The sequence below is a fragment of the Silurus meridionalis genome, chromosome 11 (assembly GCF_014805685.1).
Source record: "Silurus meridionalis isolate SWU-2019-XX chromosome 11, ASM1480568v1, whole genome shotgun sequence".
NCBI lineage: Eukaryota > Metazoa > Chordata > Actinopteri > Siluriformes > Siluridae > Silurus > Silurus meridionalis.
Genome location: NC_060894.1, coordinates 10,469,290 through 10,494,601, shown reverse-complemented (window position 1 = coordinate 10,494,601; position 25,312 = coordinate 10,469,290). Strand labels below are relative to the sequence as shown.

At 38.7% G+C, this 25,312-nt stretch overlaps 1 protein-coding gene across 3 annotated transcripts; it reads left to right on the top strand.

Annotated features, from left to right (window-relative positions):
- The first annotated feature begins 264 nt into the window (after positions 1-264).
- Positions 265-24,437, top strand: LOC124393643 (kinesin-like protein KIF2A). 3 transcript variants are annotated; one of them, XM_046861596.1, is made up of 21 exons: positions 265-513; positions 6,840-6,934; positions 7,025-7,153; positions 7,775-7,829; positions 10,473-10,571; positions 11,039-11,139; positions 11,505-11,600; positions 11,708-11,762; positions 11,884-12,046; positions 12,142-12,232; positions 12,339-12,402; positions 12,476-12,567; positions 12,656-12,798; positions 17,643-17,847; positions 17,938-18,048; positions 18,521-18,588; positions 19,011-19,094; positions 19,459-19,603; positions 20,472-20,573; positions 20,741-20,876; positions 21,525-24,437. In XM_046861596.1, the coding sequence occupies exons 1-21, from the start codon at positions 453-455 to the stop codon at positions 21,620-21,622; spliced, it is 2,193 nt and encodes a 730-aa protein (XP_046717552.1). In that variant the 5' UTR covers positions 265-452; the 3' UTR covers positions 21,623-24,437. The 3 variants fall into 3 exon arrangements, with proteins under 3 accessions (XP_046717552.1, XP_046717553.1, XP_046717551.1); XM_046861595.1 differs by having other exon boundaries at positions 269-513; positions 19,011-19,124; XM_046861597.1 differs by lacking the exon at positions 19,011-19,094 and having other exon boundaries at positions 268-513.
- Positions 24,438-25,312: the final 875 nt, after the last annotated feature.

Below are 25,312 nucleotides of genomic sequence, written 5' to 3'. Positions count from 1 at the left end.
TATTGTTGTTGTAATCTTTGTTAATAAAAAGAGGATTGTTTTAGAACTAACTCTGGAATGGGATGTTCAACAAACACGTATTAGTGTAATACAAACTTTTGCCCTTAGACTAAAGTATCAACAGGGTCAGGGTCAGATTATTGACTTAACCAAACGCTGGTCTTAAATAAACATATATATATACTGATTTTATATAATTAGGGTGTTCTAAATACTAAATTCAGTAACGTGATAATTGCATATATTAGTCGCAAACGCACAGAAAATCTAATCCTGCCGTGTCACTCAGTTACTCAGCGTGCTAGTCTCATTGAGGAGCTGGTGGGTTTGCGCATGCGTGGTCCTGCCGCTCCCTACCGGCTTCTGCAGCGTTGAACTACTTTAGCCCTCTTTTTCATATAGGCACCAAATAACCAGGAATAAAACCCACATAGCTCGTTGACACATGCAGCATGGCGGCTATATTTGGAAAGATCCTCATCGGCATCTACGTGGAAATCAAAAGAAGCGACGGTAAGTCACGCCCTGGTGTAGCTGGCTGGGTTGAATGAAGATGCGGTCAGTCCCCGCTAGATCAGCTCCATCATCTTTGTTGCCGAGTAACCCTGCGACCCGGTTTTAGCATGCAGCAAGCTAACCGTTGGAGAAGACAAGCGCAGTAAAAAAAAAAAAAACAATAAAGACAAGCGAGTGGTGAGAAGCATCAGCTATACTGATATTAAGGATGATAAGTGAAGTGAAGATCGTAAATGGGCTTTTTCCTGCCTGCTGCATCTCCATTCAGCCTGGTTAGCATAGAGGCTGAAAACGCCCAGATACACACACACACACACACACACACACACACTGCAGGCAGAGAGAAGAGAACACACCGAGAGAGCATCAAAAGGCTGAATGAACAGCCTGATAGAAAAAAGGATATAATTATAGTGGAGAAATTAATCTAGATTTTATTGCGATAAAGTCCATCCTTAAATCAACTAAAACCGGGGACAGGAGCATCAGTTACTGACACTTTAATTCAGGGATTCTGAAAGTGTGGGCGCTCCCTCTAGTGGAGAATAAAGTCATGACAGGTGGGGCGCAATGAACGGCAGGATTTATGTATTGTTTGTGTACATTCATCTTTATTTATGTTTTTTTTATATTAAAAATAACGTTTATTTACTCAAAGCAACCGCAAAAAAGAATACAAGTTAACCAAAACAACATCAGCACTACTACACTTTTATATGATCTATTTTTGAATTGGCTACTTGATGTTATTGATTTAGAAATTTTTTTTTATTTTTTTTTATTTTTTTACCATTTTTTTGGGTGATGGCTTGATCCACCCCTTCAAAGTGGTACAGTGGGAAATGGCAGAAAAGTTTAGAACCACTGCTATAATCATCTTTATTGCTAGGTATCATGGGTTGCATGGACAAGGAATTAATAATGGTGCACTGGAGCTATAAAAATATATAGAAAATAAAAAAAATAAATAAATAAAGATATAAGCTATATAATTTGTGCAGGGTTTGTCAAATTGGGGCATTGCAAATGATACTAAAAATAAATAATATTAATAAAAATAAGTCCAGCATGCAGGGTTACAATATGGTAGTCCTTGTGTTAATGACAGTGTTGGTTTACATGAATATAATGTAAGTGTTTGTGGGAGCAGTAAATCATCGCAAAAACACAGCTCATTAACACAGGATGTGTGTGAATAAATCATCTGTCTGTTCAGCAAAAGATGGACATTTATTTGCTTATTTGACACACACTGGAATATCTGACAGTTTTAGCTTGTGGGAACCTCTGGTAGGTCAGAATAAAGGAAGACATAAAGTATATAAATGTAGCTTTTATTTTAGGTTGGGTTGGAATTAGGAAGAACAGCAATTAGCAATTGTCAGTAGATTGTTCTCACAAGTATGGCAAATCTGTGTGAGTAATTAATAGGTGCAGAAATGTAACTTTTAACTCAATAAAAGCTCTTGGTTAAGTAAAAAAATTAAACACTGCCACTACTTTCCTTTTACCGCTTATCCAGTGGAAAATATAGTTCAGACATTCTATCCATTTACAGATGTTCTCTGTTTTAATTTCTTCCCATTTTTTCCCCTGCTCAACCAAGACTTCTGAACAGTCTGAACTCTCAAATGAATCAGAACATTCTAGCGATTCTTACTGTTTACTGATAAATATGAATAATAAAGTGAATCATTTCGCATTAACCAGCCGCCAGCTCATCAGTGTGTTTGGGTTCAGTTGCACTGTTTTTGACAAACAGTGCCATTTTATGTTAGCAGGGTCAAGTTGAAATTGTATTTCTAAAAAAGCACTGTGTGCTTCTGTTATTTAAAGTGACACCCCTTCACATTGTTCTATTTCTATTATTGTTTAACAAGAAGTTGATAGAATATACTTTAATTAATACAGCTTTGACAATATATTTTTACTTTCAATACCAAAATTATCACTTAAGCTTGTAGAGATTTTCCCAAGAAGACTTAAAGCTGTAATTTCTGTAAATATCTGTAAATGCCAGAAACAGGCTTTAGTGTCCTCATTATAGGTTATTATTGTTGTTATTGTTAAACTGATGGCTATCTATCTATCTATCTATCTATCTATCTATCTATCTATCTATCTATCTATCTATCTATCTATCTATCTATCTATCTAAACGTTTGATATCAGTAACAATGAGTATGAAAAATTGCCATTACAATAGTAATAACTCTCTTTTAATAGGCAATATATCTCTTGAAAGGTAATGCTCATTAGTCTATACAGTGCATAACAAAAGAATGACACTTTTTTCCTGGATTGAGCTTGACTCCCCTCTCTCTGGAACTTTAGCATTAAACGGAGGTGTTCATTCTGCTCGGCTTTGGTCTTTCCATAAATAAGAACATCATCAACTATGGCCATGACTCCATTCAAACCTTCATAAGTTTTAGCAATTTTTCTCTGAAAGGGATACGTTGGACATGATTACACCCAAAGATTGTGTTGAAAGTGGTCAGTCTTCCAAATCCTCCATGAGCTTAACAGCTCAATAGCCTCATCTGGCAACACTAAAATATTGAGCACTGGCATGCTTGGATGTTATCTCTTCAGGAGTGGGTAGAGGATAATGAGGTCCCTTAGCGGCTTTTTGAGATCCCTTGGGTCCAAGCATACTCTTAGCTGACTTGTGCATGGCTTTTCAGCCACAACCATGGAGTTACCCCATTTGGTTGGCTCTGTGACTTGAATGATGACATCCTGTCTTTCCATGTTTTCAAGCTCTTCTTTAAGACGGTTTCACAATGCGAAAAGAATAATTCCTGGGTGGGTGGACTACTAGTGTTATGTGCAGGACCAATTGTATGGTACAATCATCAGGAAATAGTCTAATCCACTTAAAAACATCAGCAAACATCACCAAAATTGGCACTTCCATCTGTGTTTCTGATGGTACAAGCTTGAGGAGGCCAAAGTCTATTGCAATTGTTTAAACTACATAAAATGTCATAACCATCCCAAGTCTTTGTGCTTGCATTCAAGGTCATATTTGCCTTTTAACACAAGGTATTCACCACCATAGACAAACAAGGGGCAAGATGTTGGCTGCAGTGTGCACGAAGGTTTCAATCTGGTGTACTTACACAGGGAAATGACAATGGTTGAAGATCCAGTGTCCAGTTGAAATTAGATTTTTGGGTTGTTTTAGATCGATTTTAATGTTCAAGAAGGTTTGCTTTGTGTTGGTCCTGTGTTACCGAGTCAATAAACAGTTCATCACAATGATTTGGCAGAGGTCTGTCACCTCAGATTTGTGAAAATTGTTCATGCAATAAGACAAGAAAGTCAAGACCAGGTTAAACCTTTCTTGTCTTATTGCATGAACAATTTTCTCACATCTGGGGTGACAGACTTTTGACAAATCATTCAACTTCTTACATATTTTGCACCTTTCCTTATTCAGGACATTGAGATTGATGAACATGATCCTTGTTTCCACAGTAGCTGCATCCTTTGGGGGGGGCACTGGAGTAGCATTTCTCGGTTGCAAATTCTCACCGTATTTATTTGTGTATTTGGTGTTACGTTGCTTTACGTGGCACGAGACTGTATGCACCGCATGCTCAAGTGCAGTGCTCATGCTGCTATAAGTGTTCAATGCGCATGCTTGGTCCTGCAATCGGTGTTATACAGGGCTTTTTATTGAAATTAAATTAGTTTAGTTCAGCTGGACATGGGACGCCCTCATCCTTTTCCTTCAGAGGTTTGCTAAACATCAGCTCTTCTCGCTGATGCCTAAACTTTGGCCATGCGTCTGGTAGGTTTCCCACTTCATCGTGAGCTTCGGGACTGCAGCGGTATCATCCTTGTTTATTCAATCCCCTCAATCTGACACCATGTTATGTCTCGTTAAGGTGGAAAAGAGATTCCAGATGCACACTGAACTTTTTTTCAACAAGTCGCTCACACGTGTGGCTGCTAACACTTCACTAATGACAGCTCAATCAAACTTGTTTTAGGCTCAAATGCCTAAACTTTATTGACAAGCGATATAGCCAATAGAAACAAAATGTTGTCTTTGACCTGTGATTGGAACATAAAAATGGAAAGTGAGGGCATCCTTGCCTAATGCTACAATAAATATTAAATCTTTGTGAGGTACCATGAGCAAGTTAGACAGAACTATTACACCCACTATACAATGTTTTAACTGCTTTCAAAAACATATCTCCAAAACCAAACATTTTAATAACTTTGAAAACAAACTATGAATGACTGTATGAAATGCTTTATAGAAGTCAATAAATAAAATAAAACTATCATTCTCAATTAAGTGGTTATAATCAATCATATCTAAAACTAGTCTAATGTTATTCATGATGTGACATCCTAACATAAACCCAGACTGTTCTATATAAATTATATTGTCTTAACTTTGCTTCAGTCTCCTAGTAAAAATAATTGCAAACAGTTTACTGTCAATATTTAGCAAACTAATAGGACTCCAATTTTTAAATGACTAACTTGTATTTATTAGGTTTGGGAATCAATGTTAGTTAGTTAATTAGTAATGTTATAACAATTTTTTCTAAATCTGGAGTTCTTCTATATTGTTTAATAATGCCTTTCATATTTTCCTTTGAACCTTCAATTTTAAGTAAGTAATTTGTTATTTAATTTCCAATAACCGCTGTTTTCTTTAATGATTTATCTTGTACCATATTTATTTTATTAATATTCCTTCATGAACTGTCATTATGCAAGGTTCTATCAATACAGTGGTCACATTATTAATTAAATCCTTAGACACTAACCAATAGTCAATACGAGAATGAAGAGATGAGTCCTTATTACTCCATGTATATTCTTTTCTGTCTGGATGCTTACATCGCCACACATCAGTAAAGCCCAGTCTTAAACATACATTATCCAATTCACTAGAGGGGCCCGGGCTAGCTTTATGAGGCCATCTATCAATGGTTTAATTAAACACAGTATTGAAATCACCACCCAAATAACTCTGGCTGAAGGATAGAGGGCAATGAAATGCTATATCCTTGATTCAATTTGTGAAAAAAGTGTATTTTTAATACAAATTGTTCATTATCTTTATCCAACACATGTAATATCCATTTACTACAATCGTCTTTTTCCTCGTGTAATATTTGCCCTGTAAATTAATCTTTAAAATAGCGACCCCCGCTGAGCGGTTGCTGCCAAATGACAACCAAATCTCTTTTCCCCACTTCTTGGGATGCATCGCTGGTATCTGTGTGATAATAATATGCATGTATGTAATTTCTGAGTAAGCATGTAAATTATGTCAGAAAGCATTCTATGAGGATGCTTTTTTATTATTAAAAACCAGCCTTATGAGTTTCAGACTCGTACAGCTGCTGCAGGTGAAAATCACACATTGTGAAACAATTCTTTTGTCTGAAATTGGTTGTCTTAGAACACAAAAATGTGACATGCTCGTTGTTGACAGAAATAGTGCCATTGTGTTTAACTAACTACAGTGTTTGGCATTGTCAGAATGCAAAACTCATGTGACAGCTATGAATACGTTGAAACAGACATTGGAACATTAACATGTTTTTTTTGCACAGCCATTTTCTGCATCACTGCTGAAGGGCACTGACGGATGACACAGAATGTAGTAATTTTCTTTAATCACAGGCTAATAATTAGAGGGTCTTCGTGGTACATTCTGACACAGTGAACATGTTATTACACTGACTGTTGCGGAATTCAGCCACAATGTTGTCGGGATCATGTTGTAGAGTGTGATAAGTAATAATAAAAAATGATTAAAATGATTACACAGATTGTTTCTCTCTGCAGAAGACCATAAAATTGGCTGCAATTTCAAGGAAATACTGTTCCTGCACACCACGTTTGCATGTAAAGTCATCATCTGCTGAGAGGCTTAGCTGTGCTTAACACATAAAATAGCCCAAGGAGCTGGCAAAATGTTCTGAAATTTACACAGCTATCAAGTAACCTTTTACACATTTTATTATAAAATCAGTTAATTTGTGCTTGTGATACCACAGATGTTATGCACAACATTGAATGTAAAAACAACTTTTTCCCATTCATTTAACATGTACAATTTTATAATGGAGAAAGCTCAAACCCGGGGGTTTGAGACCACAGGTTTAGGAAGATTGGTCCCTTAAACATTCCATTAGTCCATTAAACATTACCGTGTACAAAACTGTTACAGTTAGAACTTTAAAAAAAAATATGACTGCATGTATAATTTCTCAGTGAATCAAGATAAAGTAAATGAATCCATGCAGAATGCTTAAAGAAAATGATGCCTGTTCCCATTGCAGGACGAATACACCAGGCCATGGTCACATCGCTTAATGAAGACAATGACAGCGTCACTGTGGAGTGGATCGAAAATGGAGACACAAAAGGCAAAGAGGTACAGGATTGCTGTGTGTGAGATATCAGTCAACGTGACTGTTTGGAATGTAAATGCCAGTAAAGTCGTTGATATGTTTTGTCCAAACAGATAGACCTGGAGAGCATTTTTGCACTAAATCCAGACCTAGCACCTGAAGAAGAGATTGCACAAAGCCCAGAGACCCCGCCCCCAACTGTGTCAAGTTCTGTTAAAGTGAACAAGATACCCACAAATAAGGTATTGTTCCAGCTTGTGCTGATTTTCTTTTTTGTTTGCTGGATCCATGGTTATAAACGGGCTATGTTGATTAACATGGTTATGAACATGGTTATGATAAGCCCCTGATGTAAATTAGAATTACATTATAGAGTATATACAGTATTGTTTTTGTAAAAATGTGTACTACGGTGGAATTAGTGTATTTCTGGGACACAGCGTTTGGTAGGTTTTTGGCATATAAAATAATGTAAGTAAGAACAGGAATTCACTTGTTTCTTGGATGTTCCTTACCATTAAATGTAACAGTATAACAATGTAAGCATTTCTGTAACAGAAAACATCTCCATATAAATGATACACATTTAATTTGAATGAAGTTCACACAAGTATATATAAACTGTTGCTATAGAAACGATAACTTATAGATGTTAGTAATTGGCAGCATTGATGTGTCTAATGCCCAAAGCCATGTTGTTGGAGAAAATTCACCTTCTGACCAATCAGAATTTCCAATCAAGCAGTATTGCATTAAGACTAATGAATGAAAAGGTCTTTTTGACTACTGAAGTAAATATTACTATATTGTACCATGCGTAATGATTCTGAAATAGCTTTTTAATCCTTTGCCTTTTTCTCTAGAATCGACGCACAATAGCACCGCCTAAGAATGAAACACCTGCAAAGGAAAACCGAGGTAAGCTGCTCTAGAACAGAGAATTGAAGAGACAATTAGGGGTGATATTAGGGGTGATATTTTGTTTGGCGATACTCCATCATTTCTCAAAAAAAGCAATATTAATAGTTTTAAAAAGAATTTATATAAGATTTATGGCAGTGGTTTTGTTTTGATTTTATATCTTAACTGCTAGATTGATAGCAGTAATATCACTTAAACAGTTACAGAAAGTACTAGCATAAGGTATTTTTAAGTACAGTGATACTTACTAATTGTGTTCATGTATTTCAATACACTTGATTCCACTTAGCTTTGATACTGGTAAAGCTGGCACAGGATTCATGGTATGGGAAGGTTTAAGGGGTTAGGATTAGAAGTGTAATTTTAAATGTAATTAATGGAAATGCAGATCCTGTTGTGTTTTGGCTAAATCTTTTCTTTTTTTTTGCTAAGATTTGCATATGGTGGTGTGTTCTTAATGACAGCTTTTTTTTTAATTATATGCTGTTCCTAAAACAAGAAATATCTCAATATATTGCCTTGCCTACAGTGTTGCCACAAATTGTATCACAACCCCTGTATTGTGATACGTATAGCATTGTCAGGTTCTTGCTGATAAACAGCCCTAGAAAACAGCTTGTGGAAGGTTTTATTAATGTCTAGAATAATTAGACAGTTCAACCATACCTTGACTATAAAGTTATCTTATATAAACGAATATTGTACTGCAATGGTTTTGCAACATTATCTCTAAAAGCCAGCAGATGGTGTTTCATGAATATTAGTTTAAACAGCCCTTCATTATCATAGATCGCCCCCCAAAAATGTGTTTGTCATTAATTATTTCATATAAGCCAAAAGAGGATCCACTAAATAATTTGCCGTCAATAATAATAATTTTATACAAATTTACATTAGAACAGTCTGTAAAAGAATGATGCACATGAGCAAGAATGAAGAGTAAACAGATCATAATATATACAGTACAGACCAAAAGTTTGGACACACCTTCTCATTCAAAGAGTTTTCCTAATTTTCATGACTATGAAAATTGTAGATTCACACTGAAGGCATCAAAACTATGAAATAACATGTGGAATTATATACATAACAAAAAAATGTGAAACAACTGAAAAATGGCATATTCTAGGTTCTTCAAAGTAGCCACCTTTTGCTTTGATTACTGCTTTGCACACTCTTGGCATTCTCTTGTTGAGCTTCAAGAGGTAGTCACCTGAAATGGTCTCCCAACAGTCTTGAAGGAGTTCCCAGAGATGCTTAGCACTTGTTGGCCCTTTTGCCTTCACTCTGCGGTCCAGCTCACCCCAAACCATCTCGATTGGGTTCAGGTCCAGTGACTGTGGAGGCCAGGTCATCTGGTGCAGCACCCCATCACTCTCCTTCTTGGTCAAATAGCCCTTACCCAGCATGGAGGTGTGTTTGGGGTCATTGTCCTGTTGAAAAATAAATGATGGTCCAACTAAACGCAAATCGGATAGAATAGCATGCCGCTGCAAAATGCTGTGGTAGCCATGCTGGTTCAGTATGCCTTTAATTTTGAATAAATCCCCAACAGTGTCACCAGCAAAGCACCCCCACACCATCACACCTCCTCCTCCATGCTTCACGGTGGGAACCAGGCATGTAGAGTCCATCCGTTCACCTTTTCTGTGTCGCACAAAGACACGGTGGTTGGAACCAAAGATCTCAAATTTGGACTCATCAGACCAAAGCATAGATTTCCACTGGTCTAATGTCCATTCCTTGTGTTCTTTAGCCCAAACAAGTCTCTTCTGCTTGTTGCCTTTCTTTAGCAGTGGTTTCCTAGCAGATATTCTACCATGAAGGCCTGATTCACACAGTCTCCTCTTAACAGTTGTTGTAGAGATGTGTCTGCTGCTAGAACTCTGTGTGCCATTGACCTGGTCTCTAATCTAAGCTGCTGTTAACCTGCGATTTCTGAGGCTGGTGACTCGGATGAACTTATCCTCCGCAGCAGAGGTGACTCTTGGTCCTCCTTTCCTGGGGCGGTCCGCATATAAGCAAGTTTCTTTGTAGCGCTTGATGGTTTTTGTGACTGCACTTGGGGATACTTTCAAAGTTTTCCCAATTTTTCGGACTGACTGACCTTTATTTCTTAAAGTAATGATGGCCACTCGTTTTTCTGTACTTAGCTGCTTTTTTTCTTGCCATAATACAAATTCTAACAGTCTATTCAGTAGGACTATCAGCTGTGTATCCACCTGACTTCTGCACAACACAACTGATGGTCCCAACCCCATTTATAAGGCAAGAAATCAAAGCAAAAGGTGGCTACTTTGAAGAACCTAGAATATGACATCTTTTCAGTTGTTTCACACTTTTTTGTTATGTATATAATTTCACATGTGCTAATTCATAGTTTTGATGCCTTCAGTGTGACTCTACAATTTTCATAGTCATGAAAATAAAGAAAACTCTTTGAATGAGAAGGTGCGCCAAACTTTTGGTCTGTACTGTATATTTAACACTTTCCTCTAGCAATCAGGAAAAATAAAAATTAATGAATTATAATAATAAATGAATATTAATTATAATAATAATAATGTTAGGTATACATGAGTACTGAGTCTCCCTGTGCTGAAGTCTCTCCCACTCACTTGTGTTTGTTTGTCATGCTAGTCATAGGTACAACGAGAACACGGCCAAGCCAGCAGGTGGAACAAGCGCCTAGTGCTCCAGCTCCTCCTCCTATCCAGCACCAGACACTGCAGCAGAACGGTACAGAAACCTAGAACAGCAAAAGGAAGAGCCAAGGCAATTCTGAAATAGGAATCCAATTGACTTTCGTACAACCCTTGATTGGATAATCTGCCATATTGGCATTTTTTTTCTTAAACCCTTATTGGTTTTCTAATATGTCTGTTTTAAAAAACGCAAAATACACAGTACAGGTGCAGTAGCTATCGCTCATAATGGAGTTTGTTATTCATCAAGTGCCATATTTAGTGGAATGAAAAGCTTTCCAACACTTGAACAGAGCTACTATTTAGATGTTCAACAAACACAGGATTGTTTGGCTGTTTAGATGTTACGTCTTGCTACCATTGTTTTCAGCTCAGATTAACATACAATAATTATTGCTATTTATTGTTATTATTTAAAGAAGTTAGGACAATAACGTCTCAGTATTAAAATGTATACATTTTGTTTCCTAATTGAAATGACATTTTAATTTGTGTGTGCAGCTCGCAAGAAGTCAAACTGTGTAAAGGAGGTGGAGAAACTGCAGGAGAAGAGGGAGAGGAGGCGCATGCAGCAGCAGGAGCTCAAAGAGAAGAGAGCACAGGTACAGGGTTACAGCTCACCACACATGAGGTTAATAATCCTGAACATTGTTTCTAAATAAAGAAACACCTGAAAGAGCAATGAAATATCTTTACCATCCACCACTGTAGACTGACCAGTAAGTCATCAGAAGTTCACAACCATTGTGTGGTAGACAATTGATGCATTTAATAATTGATTTATTGCCGAGCCCACTTTGCCCAGATTGAATAGACCAATGTTGAGTAATAATGTGTAGTGAGTATTTAAGCATTTAAATGGATTCACTGTGCTGAATTTTATAATCAGTTTCATACTGAAATGTGGTACAGTGTCATTTAATTTCCTTTAGAACAGGATTGGTAATTGTTGTTATTTTGAACACAGGAAGTAGATGCAGCAACTCCTAATGATGAAATTATGTGCATGATCCGAGACTTCAGAGCCAGTCTGGACTACAGGCCATTGACTAATGCTCATATGGTAATGTCAGGCTTTCACTGATTTATTTATTATAGAGTACTGTGCAGTATTTATTTTTGTAACCATGCAATTTTGTACTGTTTGATATAAATTATTTTTTTCTCCAGATTGAAGAGCACAGTATATGTGTGTGTGTCCGTGCGCGGCCACTGAACAAAAAAGGTACAAATTTGAACTATTGTATACTCATTAATTAAAACAGACTTCACAGATAAATTATTTTCTGTTCTTATTTTTAATGAGATCGAATTATATTCACTACACCACTGTAAATATGTCTCAGAGATGAGCTTGAGGGATCTAGATGTCATCACAATTCCCAGTAAAGACGTTGTCATGGTACACGAACCAAAACAAAAAGTGGACTTAACGAGATACCTCGAGAACCAGACCTTCCGCTTTGATTATGCATTCAATGATACCACCACAAATGAAATGGTTTACAGGTCAGTCCCTGAAAATGCTGTTTCAAGGAAAGAGATAAACAAATGTTAAATGTCAAATTTATTGCAAGAACTATTTCGTTTTTATATTTTTTCAGGTTTACTGCCCGGCCGCTTGTAGAGACCATATTCGAGAGGGGGATGGCTACGTGCTTTGCCTACGGACAAACAGGAAGTGGTAAAACTCATGTAGGTGTTCCTATAAATTATATTCTATCAGAGTCTTACAAAACAGATTTTCTCCAATGCCCATTAACCTTGTTTTAACATACTAATTCACTTCTCCGTGTTGCAGACAATGGGTGGAGATTTTTCTGGAAAAAATCAGGATTGCTCTAAAGGGATCTACGCACTGGCAGGTATATATCAGAACTCTGGTTTAGAGTAGAAACTTAGGTTTAAAAAAATAAATAAATTAACAATTATTTGCAGCACGAGATGTTTTTCTAATGCTGAAGAAGCCAAACTACAAGAAATTAGACCTCCAAATTTACGCCACCTTCTTTGAAATTTACAGTGGAAAGGCAAGTAGTATCTAACCTCTTCATATAAAGTATTGATCTGACCTTGGAGGAGTTTTTGAAACATGATTGTGTATCTGTGTGCACGCAGGTGTTTGACCTGCTGAACAGGAAGGCGAAGCTGCGAGTTTTGGAGGATGGCAAGCAGCAGGTGCAAGTTGTAGGACTGCAGGAACGAGAGGTTCATTGTACCGAGGACGTCCTCAAGCTCATAGAAATGGGCAACAGTTGCAGGTAAACTGCACCTTCCAAACTCCAAATGGATCACCAATCGAGAGATAACAGTAAAGATTCTAGATAGATAACTGTGGAGATGATTTAATTCAGTTTTTACATTTGCATTCAAATAGAATTTCACAGATGCCTTTATCCATGAACAACTTACAACTGAGCAATTGAGGTTAAAGGGTTTTGCTCAAGGGCACAACAGGACAGCTTAGTGGTTTTGACCCAGGGGATTTGAACTCACAACCTTCCAATAAAAAGCACATCTTAACCAAGTATCAGGGTGCTTGGCCGTCTGGCTACTAGCACTGCATGTGCTAAGGATGACTCAGTCACATTCAGGCTATAAAATCGCACAAAAGGGTGTGGCGTAGCCCAACCGGCTGCCGCACAAATTTCCTGAACAGACACCCCCTTAAGTAGGGCCTATGATGTCACTATCCCCCTAATAGAGTGGGCCCTCAGGTGCCTGAGAACCTCTGCGTGAGTGGAATTCATATGCTAGAGATATAGCCTCAAAAATCCAGTGGGACAGTCTCTGTATTGACAACGGCTTTCTCTTGTGAGGAGCAGCCCAAGACACAAACAGCTGGTCATTCTTTCTGACGCCTGCTGTTCTTTTGACATACATATGGGCATAAAGAATTCAACCTCTCCTCCTCCTGAGAAGAGAATGAAAGTTGGTGAAAAGCCAAAAGATCTGCAATAGGACATCTATAAGAAGAATCCACCACTTTAGGTACAAATGCCGGGTTAGGGCGAATGGAAACTTTTGTGAGCCCTGGGGCAAACTGTAAACAGGATGGACCGACAGACAGGGCTTGCAGCTCGCTCACACACTTATTGTCACCAGAGCTTTAAGCAGTGCTGTCTTAAGAGAGAGAAATTTCAGCCCTATGCCATCCAAAGGCTCGAAAGAGTGTTGATAAAATGCCTCCAAGACCATAGACAGATCCCACTGAGGCACCATCTGCCTAGACACCGGCCTCTTACAGCGTGCTCCTTTCATAAAACGATTTATTAAAGGGTGCCGACCTGCAGGTTTGTTACCAAACCCGACATGACGTGCAGAAATAGCTGCCAGATATACTTTCGGAGTACAAAAAGCTTTCCCTTTATCCAGCAAATCCTGAAGAAAACATATGTCTCCCACAGAACACTGGAAAGAGACAATGTGACTATGGCCACACCACTCTTCAAAGACTCGCCATTTATTGTTATAAAGTGTGCAAGTAGATGAGGCTTTGGCACTCTGAATAGTGTGTATAACCGGTGGGGGTAAACCTGCCACACACAAGTTCCACCTCTCACGGGCCAGGCCCAGAGAGCTATCCTGTCTGGGTGTGGATGATAAATTCACGGATGTTCAGCTCATGTGCGCCAGTTGAGAACGCGCGCAGAAAGAGGACCCCTGTATACCTTCGCTCCTCTTTGGTCATGCATTGATGATGTCCCTGTAAGAGCGAACATGCCCTCCCGCAGTGACTCTAGGGGGGTGCTTGATACTTTCTTGGGATTTTTGCACACTATCGGGCTCGGCTGTCCACCTGGATGCGAAAGTGCCACATTTATTGTGTTTTTTTAACTCGGCTTGCACATCGCCCTCAGCCCGGATGCCCAGCTTGGATGCAATGCTGCAATCTTTATTGCACAGACATCTGCAGCAAATCCCAGTCGTGTTGGCTGAGAGGGCGGTTTTTGCGTCAGCTTGCAAGGTAAACAGAGGTTAAAAGCTTTTTCCTCCTGTTTCCTGCTGGTTTCTCTCATTGTCTCGAGAGCTGGACCATACAGACATTTAGCGGGGTTGTAGGCAGCATCCATCACCTATGCTTTTTGTGTGTCGCCTAAGCCTGATGCTCTTCCACCTGACACAGCTCTCCCATCCCTTGAATCTCGAACTTAGAGCACCTTTTCGCGGAAAGCTTGCTTTTAAAGGGGCTAGACCAATAGCGAGACATCTCCTTTATGCCAGCTGGCACGGCGGGCGGGAGTTGTCTAGCTGCGGGTTGAGCAGGCGGCAGCTATTTCCTGTCATTAAGGTCCCTTTCAGCTCCCTCCGCATCCTAGCCCGCCTAGCTTAGCTGCAGCTCGCTTGCATACCTTGTACAGGTTACTGTCCGCCTGCGTGGCCGAGTCGCCCGCGCTATTGGGTCTGGTCTGTTGGGCCGGGAAGGAACCAATGTCATTCTCATCCTTGTCCTCCATATCCAAGTCAAGAAGGTCAGAGTAAGCCTCACCATCTGCGTCCTCGTCGCACGGTTGTTCCTCCTCCTCCGCGAGGAGGTTATCAAACAGAGGTGGCATGACCGGCGATTCAGCCTCCATCAAGTCCGTCCAGCTCGTGGTAGCTTGCGGCTGATGTTCGACGGCCGTAGACTTTGCGGCAGCACCGGACAGACATGGGTCTTGTTGGTTAGCCACCGCCACTCTCAGCCAGCTCTCAAAAATTTTCACTGGCATTTGACGCGCAGTGAACACAAGCTTGTGGGTCTGCGGGCGACATTTGAACGTGCTTCAGGCCCACGCACGTGATGCACATCTGGTGAGGATGCAACCTCCCTGATCTTCGACTCATTCCTGTTGGCGGGGGGATGACCGTTGACATGGCTGAGTATAGAGAAAATCGAGACTCGTCACAACACTTTAGTCTATCGATATTTGCAGGGTAGTTAGCCCTTTATTACTCAGGTCGACCTGTCCGTCAAGCCAGACGTGGTGTCATAGGAGCTTCCGAAGTTGGTCACACCCAAAGTGATTCCCATAGTAAAAACAGCGAACGAAGTTAGAAAAAGAACGGAAGATCCAAAACCGAAACCAAAGGATCCGTGATGCCAAACGTGAGGAAAGTCTCAAAAAGAACAGGAAGCCAACAAGATGATCTAGCAGAGAACCGAGGAATCCGCATCTATTTATGCGACGGGAAGATGGCAGCCGGGACGGTTGCAAGTTTGCGCTACCCTGGAAACGGAAGTAGTAGAACCGGAAGTGCACGCAGCTGGTTGACACCAATGAGCTACCACTTTAACCAGTTTTGATTTTGAGCAAGGAGTTTGAGTATCTTACTTGGATTCTTCTATTGCTGTAATCTACATTATCCTTTCCCCCGAGCATTAAAATTTACGATTAATGAACAAAGGACAAATATTGGTGCTTACTTTTTAAATTTCTCATGTGCCACATTAATTTGCCAGTTAGAAATTAATTTTATAAATGACAGTGTGTCCTTTTAAACCATTTACAGTGTTCAACATTCCATTTCTCAAAGTTTAATAAGACATAGGAAGACTCCCGTTTATGTTTATTATTATGTTTAGGTTTCTGTAGAAATGAAAATGTATTTTGGCAAACTTATTAACAATGATTTAAATAATTTTTTTATTTAATCAATCACCTTTTGACCAATCAGATTAGAGAATTCAGCAGCGTTGTGCTGAAACACAGAATGCAGTCTCTAATGTTATTGATAATTATAATTTTTTTGTGGTGGACAGTAACCAAGTAATTGTAATTCGTTAGCATACTTGATTAGCTTTTTCGCGTATCTGTACTTTAATGAAGTATTTCCATTTGGGGAGACTTTAACTTTATTGCATTTCAAAGTCAAATATCTTACTTTTTACTCAACTGCGTTTTACAAAATTCCTATTTATTCATGAGTAGATAAAAACATAACTGGTCAAGCACTCAGCAAGCCACCAATCAATTTTATACAAGGAAATGCGGCAGCAGGTGAAGAGGGATGTGGCGAAAGCGATTAAGAGGATGAAGAGTGGAAAGTTGGTTGGACCAGATGACATACCGGTAGAAGCATAGAGATGTTTAGGAGAGATGGAAGTGGAGTTTTTAACTAGGTTGCCTGAAGAATGGAGAGGGAGTGTGCTGGTACCCATCTTTAAGAATAAGGGAGATGTGCAGACCTGCAGTAACTACAGGGGAATAAAGTTGATCGGTGACACCATGAAGTTATTGGAAAGAGAAAGGGAAGCCAGGCTAAGAGAAAAGGTGACCATCTGTGAGCAACAGTATGGTTTCATGCCGAGGAAGAGCACCACAGACACATTATTTACTTTGGGAATGTTGATGGAGAAGTATAGAGAAGGTCAGAAGGAGTTGCATTGTGAGTTTGTGGATTTAGAGAAAGCGTTCGACAGGGTGCCGAGAGAAGAGTTGTGGTATTGTATTAGAAAGTCAGGTGTGTCAGAGAAGTATTTGATGGTGGTGCAGGACATGTATAAGCACAGTGTGACAGCACTGGTTCAAGGTGGAGGTTAGACTGCATCAAGGATCGTCTCTGAGCCCTTTCCTGTTTGCATTGGTGATGGAAAGGTTGACTGACGAGGTCAGACAAAAGTCTCCCTGGACTATGATGTTTGCAGATGATATTGTTATTTGTGGTGAGAGTACTGAGCAGGTTGTAAATAGCCTGGAGAGGTGGAGGTACATGCTGGAGAGAAGGGGAATGAAAGTCAGTAGGAGTAAGACAGAGTACGTGTGTGTGAATGAGAGGGAGGGCAGTGGAGTGGTGCGGTTGCAGAGAAAAGAGGTGGAGAATGTGGAGGAGTTTAGGTACCTGGGGTCAACAGTGCAAAGTAATGGAGAGTGTGTTAAAGAAGTGAAAAGTGTGCAGGCAGGGTGGAGAAGAGTAGCAGGAGTAATTTGTGATTTGTGAACTTTGGTCACTTAAGTACATTCAAAGGCAAATACTTTTGTACTTTTACTCAAGTGAAGGTTTAAAGGAAGCACTTTAACTTTTACTGAAGTAATATTTTACCTAGTGTATCTCTACTCTAACTCACGGACATGGTTTGTGTACTTTGTCCACCACTGTAATTTTTTTATTTATTTTACTGCAGGACATCTGGACAGACCTCAGCCAACGCACACTCATCTCGCAGCCACGCCGTATTCCAGATCATTCTGCGAAGGAGAGGCAAAATGCATGGCAAATTTTCCCTCATAGACTTGGCAGGCAATGAACGAGGGGCGGACACATCCAGCGCCGACCGCCAGACTCGCCTCGAAGGGGCTGAGATCAATAAAAGTTTACTGGCTTTGAAGGTCGACCAACTCTTTCAAATAAACACTATCTTTTAGTTCAGAATTTTATTTGCATGTTCTAACAGAGTTGCTTTACTTTGCTCTTGGTAGGAATGCATCAGAGCCTTGGGCCGCAACAAGCCTCACACTCCGTTCCGAGCCAGTAAGCTCACACAGGTTCTGCGAGACTCTTTCATTGGTGAGAATTCGCGAACATGCATGGTGAGATATTGCCAATTCTCAATTGTCACTGTAGTTTAACCAGAGTATCTTTAACCACAGGTTTATGTCTCCTCTTGCCAAAATATTTGAATATGGAATATGCCAAAAAAGGTAGCCATTCTTTATAATAACGTGGTAGCTGAGTGGTAGCAATTCTTTACAAAAATGAGAATAGTTATGTTTTTGAAACTATCACAATTCCAGCCTGAAACGAAATCTCATATTAATACAAAACATGGCTCTTACACTTAAACACTGAGCTTAGTTATAGCACAAAGGCATCTGCAGGGGGGAAGATGAAATTCCCATATCAGTAGCTCCTATTCAGTTGGCTTCTCAATCTACAGGAATATAGTGTGCAGCATTGTTGCAAATCACTTACCAAAAAGAAAGTGCTGGTGTAGGTTGAGTGCAATGAATGATTAAGGAACTGTTAGATAGTGATGATAATATAAATGTATTCTGTCTGCAGATTGCCACCATCTCTCCAGGCATGGCATCTTGTGAAAACACCTTGAATACACTGAGATATGCCAACAGGTTTGTACCAGATGCTGTTTGTGTATAGACAACTGTCTTTACCACAATTATTGTAAAATTGACATGGGTTAGGTCAAGATTAGGTCTTTAGTCTAATTAGAGTCCTCCCATCTTGAATTTTTTTTTAATCTTCATATAAATAAAGTAATTCCAAAAGAATTTGTGGTGTCATTTAGACGTCACTATCCTTGGTGATTAAAAAAAAGTGAGGATGGGTGGACTCTGAAAATAATTAGACTAAAGACCTAACAAACTAGAGACCTACAAGAGTCACTCATTAGCTAGATAAATATAGTTTGGCAGGCTTCAGCTCCAAATCAAATAAAGGAAACATGAACAGGTCATGTTGTATAACCGGTTATCAGCACATGTCTGCAGCGTCATATCTCACTGTTTCATTTCTCTGTCTATCCTTCTGACAGAGTGAAGGAGTTTGGGATAAGCCCTTCAGACATCCCCTTCTCCCAGGGGGGAAGCGGCCGCTCTGAACTCTCCCCTACCTATGAGTACGATGACTTTGCTTCCTCATCCAACAGGTCTTCCTATTTTCTCCATGTCACACTTTTTTCAACATTCCTACATCAGCATGCTTTCTATTCTACATCAGTTATACTTAATCAGTTGCCTATATTTCAGTGTGGAGATGTTTTTTTTGTTTGTTTTTTTAATTATTAAACACATTGTTTCTGATCACTCAGTTTATTACATTTTTTATTATTTTTATTTTGCTATATGAGCATATGAGAGTCAAAGGTCATGATGGTCCTTTTGATATGGTTTGCTTCATTACGTTTGCCATGAATAATGTCATGAATAGCATTAATTAGTCTTTGTCTAAATAAATGTATGTCTGTAATTGTTTGTGTGTAGAGTAAAGGAGCTAACTATCAACCCGGGTGCAGTAGGCAGAACAGGTGGGGGCCATCAAGTAAGCCAGCTGGACGTGTTGGAGCCACAGTGGGGAGTGGGCAGCTCTCCTCAGAGAGACGATCTTAAACTGCTGTGTGAACAAAATGTAAGAAAAACACTGAGTAGCATTTATGACCACCTCTGTTTAAATGAACATATTCGGATGCCCTGTTGATAAATAAACAACATGTAGCAGTCTTTATCCCTGGTGTTCTCCATATACAATATGAGCCTGACCAGGATAAAGCACTTACACACACACACATAGTAGTGGTGGACCGATATATAAAATGCAGAGCATCATAATAAACAGGGAAATAAACGACTCATTTTTGGGAAATTATACAAATATTTCCTTCTGGTATATTACCATTGAAATTCTGGCTGAACTCTATTTAAGAAATACATTTCAAATGTTTCTTTCTAATTGTTTAGATCATGTTGAGAAAGTTAAACAGAAATGCTTTGAGCAGGTTGCTTGATAAATGTATTTTGCAAATGTAGTTTTGTTTTAATAGGGTTGAGGTCAGAGTCTATAGGAGGCCACTCAAAATCTTCCACTCTCTCCATGTAAACCATGTGCAAAGAGGCATTGACATCGTCACAGGTTTGGGTGAAGGGAAGATTCTGTCAGTACTGCATCCAGAAACATCCTATACAATTGTGTGGCACAAACTTTATGCTAACAGTTTAGGAAAGAACCAAATAAGCCTGGGAAAGTACTTTTGCCCATATCATATATTTAGCCTACTGGAGTTAAACAAAAACAATGCAGAAATGAATGCTTTTTTAAAGCATGTACATTTTAAAAGAAATTTCTTATTTGTTCTCCATCTTCACACAACTAATACAGGCATGTTGTACAGTAACAACACATACATACATTTATCAATAAACATTCAAAAATGAGTGTGCTGAGTGTATATGTATAGTGTGTATGAATAAAGTCTGTGTGTGTATGTGAATGTGTGTAGGAGGAGGAGGTCTCTCCACAGCTTTTCACCTTCCATGAGGCCGTGTCTCAGATGGTGGAGATGGAGGAGCAGGTTCTGGAGGACCACAAAGCTGTGTTTCAGGTACAGCATTGGTGTTCAGCATCCCCTTTTTTCTGCAAGGTTTTTTCAGCACAGAAATTGGATCAAATCAGTATCTAGAATTTTCATGCATATTTATAGTTTTAAAAACACAATTGAAATGTATATACTGTGTGATGTCGTTATAAATATATCTATTGCTTTGGCAGGAATCTATACACTGGCTAGAAGATGAGAAAGTTCTTATAGAAATGACTGAGGAAGTGGACTATGATGTGGACTCTTACGCAACACAGCTGGAGCAAATTTTGGATCAGAAGATTGAAATCTTAACAGAGCTCAGAGGTACATAAATGCTGGATAATCCATAATAATCTTTGTAACTAAGTCCTGAAGCTCTTTTTCAGCTTGTTTCTGTTTCAGTTAGAGTAGTATTGACAAAAAAACAGCTTGGAACAGCTAAACTGGGTAGATGAAGGAGAGCCCTGACTAATTCCTTTCGTTGTACTGAAAAGAGAAGTTTGGTAGTGGTACTCTTTAAACAAATATGAACATATAAACTTCTACAAATCTATAATGGGGACATGACAGTTAAACTCTGGAGAACAATGAAAACATCTGCACTAAATTTGGGAACATATGAGCAGTTTTGACCTGTATCTGAGGCAAATTCATATTTCAATAATTATTACTATTGCTCTATTCTGATTCAGGAAGAATCAGTATATGATTAAAACCTTTGTCATTTTTACTTAATGAGAGAAAAAGAGGCGGGTAACGGAATGATTATGTATATAGCAGCTTTGATGTGAGTGATAAAGTGAACTTACTTGTTTCACAGATGTTCCACAACATTAAAATGAACCATATTCTTTGATTTTAAAAAACTTCTTGATACATTTTTAAGCATTAAACATTAAACATTTGGGATGGAAACTACGTTCGGTCATATTGTGTTAAATCCTTAAAACTGTCCCCTCTCCCCTGAAACAGATAAAGTGAAGTCATTCAGGTCTGCACTTCAGGAGGAGGAACAAGCCAGTAAGCAGATCGACCCCAAACGGCTCTCTAACAACCCCAGAGCTCTCTAACACTGGGAGCTTGCTCAAAAGAGGATGAAAAAAGTGGCTAAAAGAGGACACTGCAGATCTCTGTGTTTTCAGCATTGCACCCTCATCTAACTGAAACTACGAGTGTCTTTTAAATTTTAAAGCATTTTTAGCCTAATTGTATAGTATTAAACAAATTCCAGTTCTAACTAAAAGTAAATTTTATAACACCATACAATTTAATAATGGCCACGATGCAATGTAAAAGAAAGACTGAACAATTGTGAAAAGAGAGTTTGAAAAAATTGCATGTGCACAGTGGCAACCATCATACACTCTCTTATACCTGCACTCACCTGTGTATAAAATATGTTTTTCACTGAATACGGCTGCTTTAAAAGGTGTACTGATGCTTCGATTTATGTAAAAGTGGCCTTCAATTTGGGTTGCAAAATTCTGGGAATTTTCAAGACTGGAAACTTTCCATTGGAATTAATGGGAACTATGAAAAAATGAATTTACAAAATTGCAGGTTCGCATATAACAGAGAACCTAAATGTAGTTGAAAGTAGCTAGCCAGCCAGTAAATCAGATATGCTAAATGTAAGCTATCAATTTTATTGACAATTTATGCGGCTAGCTAGCTCAAGCTGTGGTGCTCTTTCTTCTACCTACAGCTAGCTAGTTTTCTGTAATCATACATAAGTACAGTACTGGCCAATGTTTGTGCACATCACTATTTTTAATGTTTTTAAAAGAAGCCGTTTATGGATGTGGTGAGGGAAGACATGCAAGTAGTTGGATTGAAAGAGGCAGATGTAGAGGACAAGGGGGTATGGAGACAGATGATCCGCTGTGGCGTCCCCTAATGGGAGAAGCCGAAAGAAGAAGAAGAAAATAAGTCTCTTATACTCATCAAACCTGCATTTATTTGATCAAAAATACAGAACAAAACAGTAATATTGTGAAATACATATTAAGAAATCTCTATAATTGTTTTACTTACAATTCAGTCAAAAATTTATTTTTTAATCTGTATTAGTTTGCATGCATGCAAGCTTCTGACCAAACAAAATGTTTGTAAATGATTTAGTTTATCTACATTTCCCTAAATTTCTAATTCCATACAATTCTAGTAAGTTTCCAATGTGGAATATTTTGGAAATTCCCCAGATTACTTTTCCATGGAAATTTTCCAGAAAGTTTTCTGAAATTTACTGGATATTTTAAGCCCCTTTCCAACCCAACATGTACCTTTAATGTGAAGTCCTTTAAAGATATACAGAGAAAAAGAGGCCAAACTGCAGAATATTAAACATAATGTACTCTCCATATTGGCCACAGCACTGCACATGATGCAAATTGAAATCTCAGCCGTGTGCCAATATGCTGTAGAACTTGAGTAATGAACTTGAGACTGAGGAACAAGAGTTTTCACCAGGCTGCCAATTATACAGTTGTTGGTTTTTTTTTTTGTTTTTTTCCAGAGACATAGAGATAGAGTCCATATATAATCCTTTAATGAGTTTAACAGACACCACTTCCTGTTTGGGCCACACCCACTTAAGAAATACATCAGATTTCAAATTTAAAAAATTTTGTTTTAACAATATTTATATATATGCAGGTTCAATGTAACCAGCTGTACATTATATGATCTCTTTAGCAAGCACAATTCTTATCTCATTTTCAGCTCGTGTTCACACTGATTTTATTATAAGGCCTGTGTGACTGTGTGTTTTGGATACACAGTCTCTCTGCGTCTCATTTCTTTTAACCACACATTTCTTAGTCAAATAAGCTTTTTTATTTTTTTTATTTTATGTTTTAGAATTAAAAGACTATAGACAAGGCCCACTCATTGCTCTCATGTTCACCCTGCTCTAACACATCTGAGATTTAATACAGATTCATAAACTAAAATTAAAAACCATGACTGACATAACATTGTCACTTGGATATTAAAAAAAAGAGTAAAAGAAATAAGCATCATTATAATCAATCTGAGTAAATAGCGAGTATGAAGTGGGCATTCTGATTGCAGCTGTTACTGTTTTTACCAGTTTAATGTTTAATGTCTTTTTGTCTGTTTTTGTAGCTTCTAATTTTATATGAACAGATGTCTAATGTGTGTGCACTGCTGTCCTTTATGCTGTCAGTTATGTCCTGCTGACCTAAGCTTGTTTTACTCACACACATGCACACACTCCCCCTTCATGGTGTGATGTGGCCCTCAAGCAGCACTGCACCTAGAGAATAGTTAAGCACATAAGTGTGAAAACAATGAAACCATTCAGCAACCAGGGAGGGTATGGGTGCCCAGGGCCAGGAAGAGCATTCATACACTTAGACACTCGTTAAAAGTGTTTCGTGTGGGGCAAGAAATTATCCCATCCCTCCCACCCAGAAAGAACCCAGAGTCTAGAGAATTCTGCTCTCCTGGACTCTAGACTAATAACCATATACATACGCACTAATCCCTGAATTGCGCTATAAAAAAGTATTAATTTTTTACATTCAGTTAGCAGTCATTTAATGTAAAGTAAACGTAACATGTTCATTTACATGTCGCAATATTTGACTACCTATCCATTCAGGAACAGGGCATCTGCATGCGCAAACTGCACCACGTCATGCAGAGAGGTTGTTATTCTCTTCTGTTATCCACCTAAATATGTATTACATTTGAAAGCTGATTAAAAAATAAAAGAGAGAAACACTTGATCCAGAGTAGCTGGTGCAGCGCGAACATTGTGGCATTGAGTGTATGTTGTGAGAGAGCACGTATGTATGTGTATGAATGTGCACATCTGATGTTTTGCTGATGTAAAAAATAAAGAAATCCATAATGACTGGATCTGTTGCTGTAAAATTTCTTACACACCTTAGCAACATGTTGTTCTCATGCTAGACTTGCAGAAGAAGAAAGTGCATGAGTGTTTTTAGATTATATTTAACTTTGTCATTGTGCAGGGTAAATGTACAGAGTCAATAAAATGCAGTTTACATTACATGTACACAGAGCTAACAAAGTTTTTATAGGAACTCAGATTTTATAGGAAATAATAAATGACACCAGGGATGCATTGATACTAATATTCGGCAATGGGTCTGATACGGTGGGGGTGAAGGGAGTTTTTTTTCTTATTCAGCCACTAGGGTGTTAGTAAAGTCAACTACTAATGTAGGATGTGGAGGCCAGGTGCGCAGTCAATGTTCCAATTCACCCCAAAGGTGTTCATTAGGGTTGAGGTCAGAGCTCTAGAGCAGGCCACTCAAGATCTTACACTCTAACTCATGTAAACATTATTTTTATGGAGCTGGCTTTGTACACAGGCATTGTCATGCTGAAACAGGTTTGAGTCTTCTAGTTTAAGTGAAGCGACAATCGAATGCTACCACATCCAGATACATACAATTGTGTGCCTCCAACTTGGTACTAACAGTTTGGGAAGAACCCCATAAGACTGGAAAAGTCTAGCATGTTTTTACAATTCTTGTTTGGGATTCTCCAATTAGGGGTCGCCACAGCGGATCATCCCTTTCCATACCACCATGTCCTCTACATCTGCCTCTTTCAAACCAACTACCTGCATGTCACACCCCATCCATAAACCTCCTCCTTGACCTTTCCTTATTTCCTGTTTCCTGATGGGTCTATCCTCAGCATTCTCCTATAGATATACCCCATGTCCCGCTCAGTCCCTCTAATAAACTCGTTTCTAACCCAGT

Coding starts and splice junctions, on each gene's coding strand:
- LOC124393643 (XM_046861595.1), top strand. CDS start 453: ATGGCGGCTATATTTGGAAAGATCCTCATCGGCATCTACGTGGAAATC. Junction 6,935..7,024: donor GAGACACAAAAGGCAAAGAG/GTACAGGATTGC, acceptor TTGTCCAAACAG/ATAGACCTGGAGAGCATTTT. Junction 11,763..11,883: donor GCGGCCACTGAACAAAAAAG/GTACAAATTTGA, acceptor AATATGTCTCAG/AGATGAGCTTGAGGGATCTA.